This window comes from Corylus avellana, chromosome ca9, assembly GCF_901000735.1.
Source record: "Corylus avellana chromosome ca9, CavTom2PMs-1.0".
Classification (NCBI taxonomy): Eukaryota; Viridiplantae; Streptophyta; class Magnoliopsida; order Fagales; family Betulaceae; genus Corylus; species Corylus avellana.
The window spans coordinates 17,887,832-17,901,833 of record NC_081549.1 but is presented as its reverse complement, the minus strand read 5'-3'; the positions used below and the strand labels follow the sequence as shown (position 1 = coordinate 17,901,833).

The 14,002-nt window shown below is 34.1% G+C and overlaps 1 protein-coding gene and 1 pseudogene across 1 annotated transcript; both read left to right on the top strand.

The window, feature by feature from the left end:
• Window positions 1-2,265: 2,265 nt before the first annotated feature.
• On the top strand, window positions 2,266-4,455 carry LOC132162399 (probable serine/threonine-protein kinase CST; annotated as a pseudogene).
• A 5,161-nt stretch (window positions 4,456-9,616) lies between these two features.
• On the top strand, window positions 9,617-12,599 carry LOC132191772 (glutathione S-transferase L3-like). The gene is made up of 10 exons (XM_059606863.1): window positions 9,617-9,725; window positions 9,850-9,924; window positions 10,079-10,139; window positions 10,321-10,407; window positions 10,508-10,606; window positions 10,706-10,808; window positions 10,890-10,966; window positions 11,211-11,318; window positions 12,126-12,206; window positions 12,325-12,599. Exons 1-10 carry the CDS (start codon window positions 9,715-9,717, stop codon window positions 12,334-12,336), a joined length of 714 nt encoding a protein of 237 aa, XP_059462846.1. The 5' UTR covers window positions 9,617-9,714; the 3' UTR covers window positions 12,337-12,599.
• Window positions 12,600-14,002: the final 1,403 nt, after the last annotated feature.

Below are 14,002 nucleotides of genomic sequence, written 5' to 3'. Positions count from 1 at the left end.
TTTGTTTCCTCTAAACTGGTTGGAGGATTTTTTTTTTCTTCAATCCAGCCTATTGAACTGGCTTGTGTCTAAAATATATATGAGATGCATATGTTTTTTTTAAAAGTACACGTGATAATCAAATGTTTTATTAAAAATTGGTCTCTTTACAAGGAAAAAGTCTTAACCAACATATGGATGAAGGGATGATTGGTTCAACCCTTCGTCCCTTCATGCATATGTAGATGTTTATATGGAAATCATATGAAGTAGATGTTTATAGGGAAATCATATGAAGTGGATGTTATTATTTTAGAACCAAGTAATTTGATAAATTACTCTTAAGAGATCACTGAGAATAGTGACAGTTGATGAGAGTTACTTATGAAACACACAAAAAGAAGTTCAATTCACTTGGGTTATTCTCTCAATTTCAATAAAATGCAACTAGATCTAGTATGAATTGCGATCAAAACATATATATGGATGGAACTTATAACGAGGTCTTGAAAAATAAGTAATATTTGTTGGTTAATGTTATACATATTCTTATTTTTTCACATTCATTTTTACATTTCCTTAAGTGACTTTTAAAATTATCGTTGGATTAAAATTCAATAAAAATCTATCTCATATCCCAAATCTAATAGTGATTTTAAAAACTATCATTTTCACTATCTCGACATGACTTCTTAAAGAAATCACGGTCAAAGGGGGGCTGGGGGCTTTATGTGTAGGAGGCCGAACGGTGGCCTTCGGCTGATTTTGGTGGCACCATTTGGCAGAGGAGGCAAATGTTGACATAGAAGTAATTCTCTTTTGAAATTAGATGTATTGAATGTGGAAGGTTTAAATTCAAATCATTGATTTGATTCTGTTTATGCAAGAAACATCCCCTTCCTACATGTACATTGTGCCCTCACCTAGGAAAAAAAGTCAATTGCGGATCATAAAACAAACGGACAATTTTTAATACCCATACCAAAAAAGGAAAATTTTGGAAATTTTGGAAATTTTGTCTCACCAAAACACAAGACAAAGAAAAGAAAGAATAGAAAACCGTCGTACACCAACTGGGTTACCTCCTGGTTGGTCCGCTACTACTAAGAAAAGAGAATTGTCTCCCACACATTCTCTCTCTCTCTCTCTCTCTCTCTCTCTCTCTCTCTCAGTCTTTCTCACCATCTTGATTTCCACGAAGATCACATTTCTTCTTCGTTTATTTCTCTTTTTTCTTTTGAAGTTATTCTCTTTTGAAATTAGATGCATTCACCGTGGAAGGTTGAAATTCAAATCATTGAATTAATTTTGTTTATGTGAGAAATATCCCCCTTTCCTATGGGTGCCCTCACAATCATTTTCAGTCACAGAAATAGAGTTATAATCGAGTTGAGCCAAGTCAAGAGCTATGAAATGAGTGTTCAGGACTGGCTCGTTGAAGGCTCGGGCGAGCTCGAACTTGTTGAGAATGTTATTTGAGCCGAGACAGGCTCAACTCGAGCTCGAGCTAAGCTATTAAATAGTAAGTAACTATATAATATGTTAGTTTATGAACTAGCTAGATAGTATGTTAACTAATACACACATAAATATTAAGTAACCTATATAACATATATTACTTAATTACTAATATGCATACTTAAATTTATATAATTAATTTTTAGTAATATATTAATATATATTTGTATATATATACAAAATATATGAACGAGCTAACGAGTTGAGTAAACGATTTGGTCGAGCTTTAAACAAGCTGATCTCGCGAGCCTCTATCGAGTTTTCTCGAGCGAGTCGAGTGGGTATCATTTTCTAATCGAGCAAGTTTTTACAGTAACAAATGGGTTTGCATAATATGGAGCTCGAATTCGGATCAAACTAAACTGTGCGGGTATGGAGCGTTCGACAAACAAACAGTTTTCAATACCCATACCAAAAAAGGAAAATTCTGAAATTTGACTCACCAAAACACTAGTACTATACAGAAAGAAAGAAAGAAAAGAAAAGAAACAACTGTCTGTCCTCGACCTACTGGATTCCTTCCGCGTAATATTTGATGACAAGGAAGCTAGATGAGAGAGGCATATGCGTTTTCGGCTCCTGATTGGTCCACTACTGCAGTCTCTTCTCTCACACATTTCTCACCACCTTAATTTCCACGAAGAATCAAATTAGAGGTCTAAAAACTAGCTTTTGCTTTTGTGCATGCCTAGCTTGTGGCCGTGTGGGGGCTAATGCTTTCCATTTTGGGAAGGTCCTTCCATGTCCTTTTTGGGTTTGGAAGAAAGCATGGAAGGGCTAAACACATCATCCATGCGCGTTGGCCTGGCTGTACTGGGACCATTATTGATCAAACACTTTCTTCTCTGTTATGTTTCTGATACATGTTGCAGGGTGTTGATCAAGATGGGTCTTTGCATATCTCTCTCTCATGAGCCTCATCCTGCCATTCCTGCAGGTACAAAGAGCACTCCAAAATTCTTTCAATCTTGCAGTAATTTTTCCATTTCTTCAATCTTTTTAACTTGTTCGATCATCTTGTTTTCCATTAATTTCCTAGTGGCATCAAGTAGTACTACAGAGGAAGCTGGTGGTTGGAAAATCTTGGAGACACCCAACCTTAAAAAATTCAGCTTTAAGGAGTTGAAGATTGCAACTGAAAATTTCAGCATCAACAGTTTTTTGGGCGAGGGAGAATCTGGGAAATTTTTCATGGGTTGGATGGATGAGAAGGCGCTTACACCTTCTAAGGTCGGCAATGGAATGGCAGTTGCTATCAAGAAATTTAACTCAGAAAGTCTGCAAGATTTTCCAGAGTGACAGGTATCTGCACTACTTTCAACTCTTTCTTAATCTACTGTTACTTCAATCATCCATATAGCCATTTCAGCCTTGCTAGCTCCCTGCTCTCTCTATTAATTATAATTTTATGAACACAAGGTTACAAGTACACTTAGTAAGACGCTAAACCTTAACAATTCTCCGCTACATGTTACAAAACAGAGTTTCCTCTTAATGTTTAGGGTGAGGGTACCTGTGATTCAACCCGGCCATAGGAGGCAGGGGGCTTTGTGGAGGGAGAGGGATTTTTGAACAAAGATATTTTCCTGTTGCATAGAGCTAGCTACTTTGCTGCTTGTTTTAGACCTTCCGAATCTCACTATATATAGTAATATATATGTTCTTCCCTTTCCATTTGATTTTGCAGTCACAAGTAAATTTGTTAGGAAAGCTACATGATCATCCCAACTTGGTCAGGCTTTTGGGATACTGTTGCAAGGATAAAGAGCTGCTCCTTGTGTACGAGCACCTGCAGAGGGGAAGCTGGGAGGATCATCTTTTTCAAAGTATGAATTTCATTAATTAGGAGAAAATAATTGAGAACATGCATATGTAGAACTGCTTTTGCTTAAATATTGGATTATTTATTGTGTTAACTAAATGACCTTTCTGGTTGAGCAGGCAATCTTGAACCCCTTTCTTGGGACATACGACTGAAAATAGCCATTGGAGTAGCTCGTGGCCTGGCTTTTGTACAAAGTGTAGAAAACACAGTCAGATACTGGAATTTTAAGGCCTCAAATATACTTCTTGATGGGGTTTGTTTCTCTTTGATACATATCATCTTTTCTATTTCTAGTTTTAGTTTAATGCTCTAATTTGTTGCTGATAATATATATAGGAACTCAAAACCAGATAGAAATTCTAGCTGCATGCCATGTTGATATGATAGGCGGTATCTGATCATTAGTCCAAATTCCTTTTTGTTTCCTTTGATATATATATATTGTTTTGTTTTGGATGAGTAAAATGATTTCATTAAAAATCAAAAGACTCACTTAATTAAGTACATGCAAAGTATATAAGAGAAACAACTAAACAGAAAAAGAAAAGAGATAGAAAAAGTAATGAAAACTTGAAATGTGCAAACAATCATACTCAATTACTTATCACCCAATACATATATAGTGATAATAATCTATGTTATTTATACTTGTCTTTTTAAACTCCCACAGAACTACAATGCAAAAATTTCAATTGGGTTGGCAAAATTGGAGCCTTCTAGTAGTGACAGGCCGGTTAACCTTAAGGGCACATATGGTTATGCCGCTCCGGAATGTGTAGAAACAGGTAATTAATGATATCTTTGGGCACAAATGCTAAAAATTTATTACTTTTATGCCTTCCATTGCATTAATTAATCTTCAACAGGTCATTTGACCATGAAGAGTGTTGTGTATAGCTTTGGTGTAGTGCTGCTTGAAATGCTAACAGGCCTACTAGTGTTTGATTCTAAGAGGCCGAGCGAACAGAAATCTCTGGTGTTGTGGAGGAAGCCATGTCTTTCCAGTAAGAGAAAGGTGAAAGCCATGATGGATACGAGGATGGACGGCCAATTATATTCATCCATGGCTATGTTGCAAGCAGCGCAACTCACTCTGAAATGCCTTGCGACTGACCATAGAATCCGACCTTCCATGAAAGAAGTTATGGAGGTCTTGGAAGAAATTGCTGTTTTAGTTTGATTCTGGGATTTTAATTGGAGTTTTAATACATTTATTCATGTAAATTTGTTTCATATATTATACAAACAAATAACACCTCAATAATTATTTCGGCTTCGACACCCACCTAAGTCAAGGTGGATTCGGGAATTTCAAAGCCTAACCGAAAGAGTGTCAAAGACGGTATCCGATTGGAAGATGAAATTCCTCTCACTAACATGTAATTAAAGAGATTTTTCTAAAAGCTGTCGTGCAAGCCATCCTTACATACAGTATGAGTCTCTTTCTACTCTGGAAAGAACTATGCGATAAGATGAACAAGCTTATGCTGCAGAAGTTTTGATGGGGGCACAAGGAAAACGATCACAAAATCCATTGGATAAGTTGGGAGAGGCTAGGAAAAGAAAAGAAAAAAAAGGAGGTATGGGTTTTCGGAATCTAGTTTGTTTTAATAAATCACTACTTGCAAAATAGTGTTGGAGGCTTTTGAAAAACCCGGACAATTTGGCTGCAAAAATAATAAAGGCTAAGTATTATCCACATGGTGATTTGTTGAGGGCATCAATGGGAAGCCGTCCCTCGTAGGCTTGGCGTAGTCTTATGGAGGGGAGGGAACTTCTTAAGGAGGGTCTAATATAATGTGGAGAATTGGAAATGGGAGGCTGACTGGAATATAGACAGACAAATGGATACCCAGGGCCTCCACTTTCATGATTCAGACCCCTTGTCGAAATCTCCCTATTGATGCAAGAGTGGAGAGCTTATTAATGAAAATCCGATTAGATGGAACACGGATCTCATCCGAGAAACATTTAATGCGGAGGAAGCTGACCTGATTTGTAACCTACCTCTTAGTCGTTATAGTCAGCCGGATAAGTTGATTTGGCATGCCTCTTCCAATGGGACCTTCACTATGAAGAGTGCATACCACCCGGAAAAGGAGAGGCTAGATGCAGCAAAAAGGGGAATGCTCCTATAGTGAAAGCACACAAGGGGTTTGGAAATTCATATGGAGTTTGAAGATCCCAAACACGGCAAGAGTCTTCTTATGGCGAGCATGTAGCAACATACTCCCTACAAAAGACAACTTACTGAGGAGGGGGGTTTTAAAGGAGGACACCTGCATCTTCTGTTGTCAAGCAAAGGAAACAATTCTACACATTCTCTGGGAGTGCCCGTCGGCCCAAGACGTTTGGTGTGCCAGTTTTCGAAGATTACAGAAAAGCCAGGTGAGGGGTACGTAACAGTTTTGTTGAAATTCTGGAATACATGATGGAACGGCTGAGTACGGACAAAGTGGAGCAGTTTGGGATGATTGCAAAGAATATTTGGAAGAGGCGAAATGACGTACTGCATGGGGGTTCCTTTACCCACCCAAATGCCATAGTCAGGAATGCGAGTGAACTGGAATATTTGTACCGACATGCAAACGCCCCAAGACCGAATGAGGGGACTCTAATCCAGCGTGAATCAATATGGAAGAAGCCTCCGCGGGGGTGCTATAAGGTCAAGACGTGGCCATCGAAGCCCAGAAAAAACAAATGGGAGTAGGGGTGGTTATTCGGGATGAGCAGGGACGTGTTGCAGCTGCACAGGGAAGACACTTCTTGCAGTCTGTGAACCAACCACTGCTGAAGCGATGGCTGCTCTAGTGGCGGTGCAACTCTGCCACGACCTGGGGTTTTATGATATAGTGATGGAAGGAGATTCACTGAATGTAGCAAAAGCACTCAAGGAGAAGCAGCCAATCTTGCATAGATATGGACATGTTGTTGCAGATACCCTTTTTCTCCTAGGGTTAATGAGGAGCTGGGATATTGGGCATGTTAACAGAGGAGCAAACCAGGCAGCTCACAATCTTGCTAAAGAGGCATCGAAGAGTTATTTAGATAGAGTTTGGATTGAGGAAACTCTCACGTGTATTTCTATTTGTATTATTTTACAGCAGTTAGGCTCTATCTTTGTAGAGCCTTTTGGCCCTTGTTTTCTTATTTGTTGAATGAGAAGTAACATCTCATTTTTTCAAAAAAGAAAAGAAAAGAAAAGTGAAGGTGGATTCAGTTCCCAGGGTAATTCAATCGGCTGAAAATTACACCTTATAAAGCAGGAACTACTAGTTTGAATCACTCTTCCCCTTTTGTGTGGATATATAAGAAAATAATTTTATTTTATTTTTGGTTTTTTGTTTTGTTTTGTTTTTTTGTTTTTGTTTTAAGTATGGAAAAGAATGAAAAAAATGACAATAGTAGATGTTATACCATTTCTCTAAGCTTTTGGCGAAGAACTCACCGCTAATATTGATTATACAGACTCCAGTCTCAGGTGGCTACTTTTGCTTTGGTAAGATATTTGAGAACCTGGTCTCTAAAACGGAAACATTCTTGTCTTGGCACACAACAACCTTGTTCCCAATTTCTTTTCAATGGAATGAGTAGTCCAATTTTGATTCGAAAACTATATATACGACAAAACGGAACCAATCTTGTCTTGGCACACAACAACCTTGTTCCTAATTTCTTTTCAATGGAATGAGTAGTCCAATTTTGATTTAAAAATTATATATATGACAATCGTCGCTGATGATGAAAGAAAATATGTCACACATTAATAAGAAAATAAGCATATATATATATATATGATTATTTTATTTGATAGTAAAGTTATACAAGTAATGACATCTATCCATTCAGACTATTCGTCTATAAGAAAACATAAAAACAAACGTAAACGACAATTGGATTGATAATAAAATCGAATTTAGGGTCTTCGGCTTTCTACGATGATTCTTTTATGGAAAATGTTAGGTGTTTTTTTTTTATATTCTCTCAATTGTGATGTGATTTTTAAAATTATCAATAAATTAAAAGTCAATAATAATAATTTTAAATTCAATGATAATTTTAAAAGCCACATTACAGTTGGAATAATACCAGTATAACACTATAACAACACCTAACATTTTCTTTCTTTTAAATATTAAACTATATATATATATATATATATATATATATATATATATATATATATGAACCATTTTATATACATATATCAGATTTCTTGAGATTTACTGTATTATTATATTATATTAGATGCCCATTTTTCCTTTGTTCCTTTTTTAAATTATGACTTTTGTGAATTGCGTTTTCATTGAATAAGAGGTCGGGATTCAGCCATCTCATCTGGCCTGGCGGTCACCGTTGGATTCAAAACCTTTCAATGATTAACCAAACCCATCGGATAGAAATGAGAGCCGCACAACCTTATCATGAACCAGCCCTCTCCAATTCCCCTACGACACATAAAAAGTTTATTCTAAAGTCTATATTTTATTTTTTTACAGATATTTTTTACCAATTAAATTCCAAGAGCATTCTCAACAGATGGGCTATATTTTTATGTAAAATGACTTCTTAAAATTTACTTTTATCTAGTTTAGCGAAGCCATTTTTATATGTCTCTACATCCGATTAGCTATATTTATATCTATTCTATTAAAATATTATTAAAAGCAATAAAAGTTTTGGGAAAAAGAGAACATGTGAGAGGAAAAATGAGAAAAGTTTTGGAAAAAAATAGAACATGCAGAGAAAAAGTAGGAAAAGATTTGGGAAAAAGAGAAAATAGGTGAGAAACAATGAAAAATAAAATAGCTCATTTGAAAAGTGTTGCTACATTTACCTTTTTTCTTAGCTCTTCCAATCAAATATCTATTTTACATTTTTTTTTTTTGCTAATCCAATGTAGGGGGTTTTTTAAACATTTGAAGAGCTATTTTAGATAAAAGTAACATTTAGCTCTTCCATTGGGAATGTTCTAAGAACTTTTATAATTTAGCCTTTAAAAAATGACATATGCTCCTTACGTATATGATATGTACATATTTTTATATTAATGTTATCGAAAAGCATATGAAAAGATTAAAAAAAATATGTAATTCTCATAAGAGACAAATGTCAGTTGAAAAAAAAAAAAAAAAAACCATTTTTACTTTTTTAGAGGCTCTAATTGTAAGAATTCTTACATTCCAATTTATAGAAAAATTGGGTCCGTCATTTTGTTAGTATATTTAATTATTTAAATAATTAAAATAACGTGAATACCTTTTAACATTCACCGAATCCAAAAAGTGGATTAGAATCCTAACATTTTGATGTCTAAATTGTTTTTTACAAAAAAAAATAAAAAAATCCTTCAAACTAATCGCTGTTGCGATAGAGCCTTCACAATGTTCAAAAGGTATATTAAGTAGTCAATCAAACTATCAAAGTGTGTCAAAAATGTCACATATTTTATTATATTCCTATAATACCCTTTTTCTTTTAAAAACTAAATAAAATAAAAAATAAACTAAATTATTTTTTAAACAAAAAAAAAAAAAAAAACCCAAGGGGCAAATAAATACAATTTTTTTTTTAGAATAAATAAAATATTTGTCACTGTAGTTGGCTTAAATTACAAATCATTAGTACGGTATAAAAAAATATAGATAAATACAAAATCAAACCATATGGTTGGCTTAATTGGCAACCACCCCTTTCATTTTTATTTTTTATTTTTTTTCTTTTTTTCATTATATATATATATATATATATATATTTTTTTTTTTAAAAAAAAAAAATAATAATTTTTTAGTTTTTTATTTTATTACTTTATTAATTTTTTTATTTTAGTTTTTAAAAGAATTGGAATATTATAGGAATATAAAAACACATGTGGTCTTTTTGACACACTTTAATGGTATGATGAACTACTTTAATACATTTTGAATATTATAAAGCTCTGTACAACTGTTAGTTTGAGAGACTTTTTTTATACTTTTTCCTTTTATTTTTTTATATATCAACACAAAACAAAGAAAAAGAAATCGAAATTCAATCTAGTAACTTCTAATTTATGAAATTTAATTTTCACCCCATTCAACTACCTTCGACACCAAATTGCTTTTTGCTTATTAATATATGAGACTTTTTATAGTAAGGGATAGACTAGCGGAAAACTGAATGGATGAACAGATCTCAAAAACGGGACAAATTCCTAATAATCCGACAGCAAAATTGCTGGATGCGCCCACGTGGCAATCACGTTTCGTCACTGCTCGCGACTTCAAGGGATCGGAACTGCTATATAAAGAGGGGCCGCGTGAACCTAGACACCATTGCGCATCAGAGTAGAAAGTACGAACAAAATTAAGCTTGGAAGTCTCTGGACGACAACACCACCACGATCATCATCAATGGCTGCATCGTAAGTGCTTAGGAGTTCGAAATTTTCCATTTTCTCAATTGGGTTTTCCGTTCGGGGACTCTGGATTTGTGCATTCTTGTCAAAATCTGTAAGATTGTTTACTTAACTTTTCTGGGTTGTACAGGAGTGTGCAAGAGCATCTTCCCCCATCATTGGATGCCACTTCCCACCCACCTCCTCTCTTTGATGGAACTACAAGGTTCACTCTGCTCTCCTAATCGTTTCTTCTTTCTTTTTTTGCTACATGTTTTTGTTTTTGTCCCATCCACTGTCCTTACTCTGTGTTTGTTTAGGATTTATCTATAGTTTTTACCCCGTGTGCTAAAATGAACTTGGATTTTGTTTTTTCGAAGGTTGTACATCTCTTACTCATGCCCATTTGCACAGCGTACGTGGATTACCAGGAATTATAAGGTTGTTTTCATTTCTTAATTTGTCTATAGACTTCATTTTTTTTTTGGTGCTCAAGTTATCTGACACTGCTTTTCTAACTCCTAATTTGGATTAAGAGACAGACCCTTTACTCCTTTAGGGATCATTTGTCATTTTCTGTTTTTTAATTAATATTTATGTTTCTGAAAATTTTTTGGTGCAGGGATTACAAGAGAAGATTAAATTAGTCCCAATCAACCTTCAAAACAGGCCTGCTTGGTACAAGGAGAAAGTCTACCCTGAAAACAAGGTGATGATTTTGGAAGAGACATGCCTGGGTTGATTTTTTATTTTTTATTTTTAAAATTGTGATATCCATTTCATGTTTAACACGTATTCTATATTAACAGGTGCCATCATTGGAACACAATGGAAAAGTCATTGGGGAGAGTCTTGATTTAATTAAGTATATAGACAGCAACTTTGAGGGGCCTTCTCTTGCGCCCAATGTAAGATTTTGTGCCCTTGTTCAAGAACGGCTCTCTCGTTCTGTTTCAGTTTCTGTTTCCCCGGGAATTTGACTAAAGTAATGCTGGAAAATATTGCAGGATCCTGCGAAAAAGGAATTTGGTCAAGAGTTGATAGCCTACACTGACACCTTCAACAAGACAGTGTTTACATCATTCAAAGGAGATCCAGTAAAAGAAGCTGGTAAGAGTTAGAACTTGCTGCCTTTAGGGATAGCATTTTGTGTGGAAACTGGGTTGACTAATAACCTTGAACTCGCATCAGGTCCTGCTTTTGATCACTTGGAAAAGGCTCTTCATAAGTTCGATGATGGGCCATTCTTCCTTGGCCAATTCAGTGGTGTAAGTTGAATTCTTGATTATGTTTTTTTTTTCTTCAAGTGCGAGCTGCATGCTTCTTCTTGATGTTGGACCTAACATTTATAGATTGTGTAAGTTTAGTATTATACTACAGAAAATGATCATGTTGATTTATATGCGGAAATTGAAAACGGATAATATGATTATATATATAACAGTATTTTCCATGATTCTATTGTTCCCCCATTGATATGTGATTGAATTATGTGTCTGTGATGATCTTCAGGTGGACATTGCTTACATTCCATTTGTTGAAAGATTCCAAGTCTTCTTATCGGACGCATGGAAGTACGATATCACAGCAGGAAGGCCTAAACTTGCAAAATGGATCGAGGTACATCGTAAAACCATGAGATTGCTATTGCCAATTACCATTAAGTTCTACTCCCTGGCATTTGCCTCTCCCATTGAATTAGTCTGCTGAATCTGCAATTCAACAACATCTACATTCTACACTAGTTCAAGTTATTATTTCTAAAAGTTTTCGTGTTAGCACAAAATGGGTAGGAACATGTAGTAAAGACTTGGAACTTGGGGTTTAAAGTAGCACTCTAGAAATATATAATGAGATATATAATATAGAAGAGAGAAGAGAGTAGAAGCGAGAAAGAAACTGATGAAATTGTTAGGGCTTCATCTTGAATATTTTGAAGTATCATAATTTGTATTATAATGATATCTATTTATAGAGAGGCTAGGAGTGCTGAATAAGAAAGCCTAGGCTAAATAAGGAAGAAAATAAACCTAAATCATAATATTTAAAATGTTCTAACAAGCACCACAGGGTTTAAAGTCTTGTGAGTTTTGAGTTGTGACAAAAGCCTCACCTTGCCTCCAAAGAGGCAGTCTCATGTCTGCTTTTGCTGTAAATGAATGTGGATTGATGGGTAGTAGATAGTACTGATTCTCATGATGTCCTACTGGTTTATACCTTTTGCTGTAAATGCTTAGTTAATTGAATCTGATCATACTCTTCTATGCAAGCTTAGAAGCAATCATCCCACCTGCAGCATGACAGGGCACTTATGCTGTTTCTTTTTACATTATCTTCACCTTAAACTTGACTTTGAAAGAGGCATGAGTCCCAATGTATCATACTTTGGTTCTTGAACGGTAATGATTCTTGCTTACCCTTGTGCAGGAGGTAAACAAGATCGATGCTTATAAGCCAACAAAAACTGATCCCAAAGAGCTTGTTGAATTCTACAAGGCCCGCTTTTCGGTACCTGCTATTTAGTACACTGCATTATGAATTTGGTTTCGTTAAGAGGTTTTTAATCTTGTCTTTGTGCAAATTGTGCTTTCTTCTGACCCCTCTTCAATCTGTTCTTCTTTCTCAGGGTCAGCAGTGAAAATGCCAGCAGGTGTTTTGAACACAAAGTGAAATAAAGTGGCTTTGAGCCTCTATGTAATGTTTATGTAAGAATGCCTTGTGTGTGTATGTAGAAGTTGAAGATATGGGCTGCTACATCTGGGTATCAGGTGTGGTCAGCATGTATGGATTATCTAAAATTCTAAATAAATACAAGTCATTACTGTACTGTACTGAAAAGTTAGTATTTAATGATGATTATGTTTTGTTTTTTTAACAAATAATTGATCGATGAGTTTTATATCTTTTGATGTGACATGAACAAGTTGCCATATCAACCTTGTGAAATTCAAAGAAAGAAAAGAAGAAAAAAAAGTCAGTGGAGGCCGCGACCTCCACCCCCACTGATTTTTAAAGTAAGAAAATAAAATAAAATAAAATAATTGGTCCATTGATGGGTTTTACTCATTTTAAAAATTATACCTACATTTGTAAAAAGAAAAAAAAAAAAAAAATCACTTCCTACGTTTTATTATGTTTAAAAATCACTCAGCTTTTTCTTTTTCATTTAAATTGTTGAAGGACTTTCTACCAAATCATTGGTGGCCACGTCAAGGCAATCACCAAGTCACCCACCACTACATGTAAAATTCGTAAGGATGTCAAGGTGGTTACGGTTAGTAGTTATTGGCAAAAATTACTAACCGTAATCGTCTTAGTGGCTATTAAATTTTACTAATCGCTAGCGATTAGCAGTTAGTAAAATAAGTAACCGTCCGTTATAACCGCTTTTTTCAAAATTGAACCATTTTTTTGGGTTTTTATTTATTTTATTTATTTTTTTATAATTACTTTAGCATTTTTTATCCTCATTTGTTTTTTGTATTTTTAGTATCTTCTTGAGCCAAATTGCTATAAAAAGAGCCTATATTGAAAAATCAAAAAATATTTGACCCCAAATTCACATTTATTTGTACGTTAAAAAAATTCCTTAAATATTAAATCATAACCAGTTAACTTTTTATTTTATTTTATTTATTTAAAAAAAAAAACACAACATATAAAATAAATTTCAACACGACATATAAAAAAAGTTCAACACATCATATAAAAAAAAAAAAAAAAAAAAGGTTCAAATAAAACATTAAATGATATAAATAAAACATTAAAACTTCATCAATCCTTGAACATAATATACTCTCATTTGGTCCTCTAGCAAATCCTGTGGACATCAAAACAAAAAAAGTTATAAACTTAAACATAATAATATTAAGGCACAAGCATATACACATATCAAAAAATTGTTAAAAAAATTTGTTCAAAAATTGCTCAATTTCTTTTTTTCAAAAAATGGTTAAAAAATGGTCAAAACATTGTTCAGAAAATACATTAATACGTTAGTTTGGTGAATTTCCAACAGTCAATTGCTTTCATTGTGAAAAAATTAAATAAATAAATGCTAGAAGATATAAACTATAAAGTTTCAAAAATATTTTATTCAATTACAAACTTATGTCTTTATAAATTTCTATTTTTAGTTTAGCAACTCAATCAATAGTTTCGTTATATGTGGTTATAAGGGTTATCTTAGAGGTTTTTTTTTTTTTTCAAAAAATGGTTAAATTTCTTTTTTCAAAAAATGGTGTTATTTGTTATTATATAATCATATGATTTAATGATCAATTTAGTATGTGATATAATCATAT

Coding starts and splice junctions, on each gene's coding strand:
- LOC132191772 (XM_059606863.1), top strand. Junction 9,925..10,078: donor CTCTTTGATGGAACTACAAG/GTTCACTCTGCT, acceptor GTTTTTTCGAAG/GTTGTACATCTCTTACTCAT. Junction 10,809..10,889: donor AGATCCAGTAAAAGAAGCTG/GTAAGAGTTAGA, acceptor AACTCGCATCAG/GTCCTGCTTTTGATCACTTG.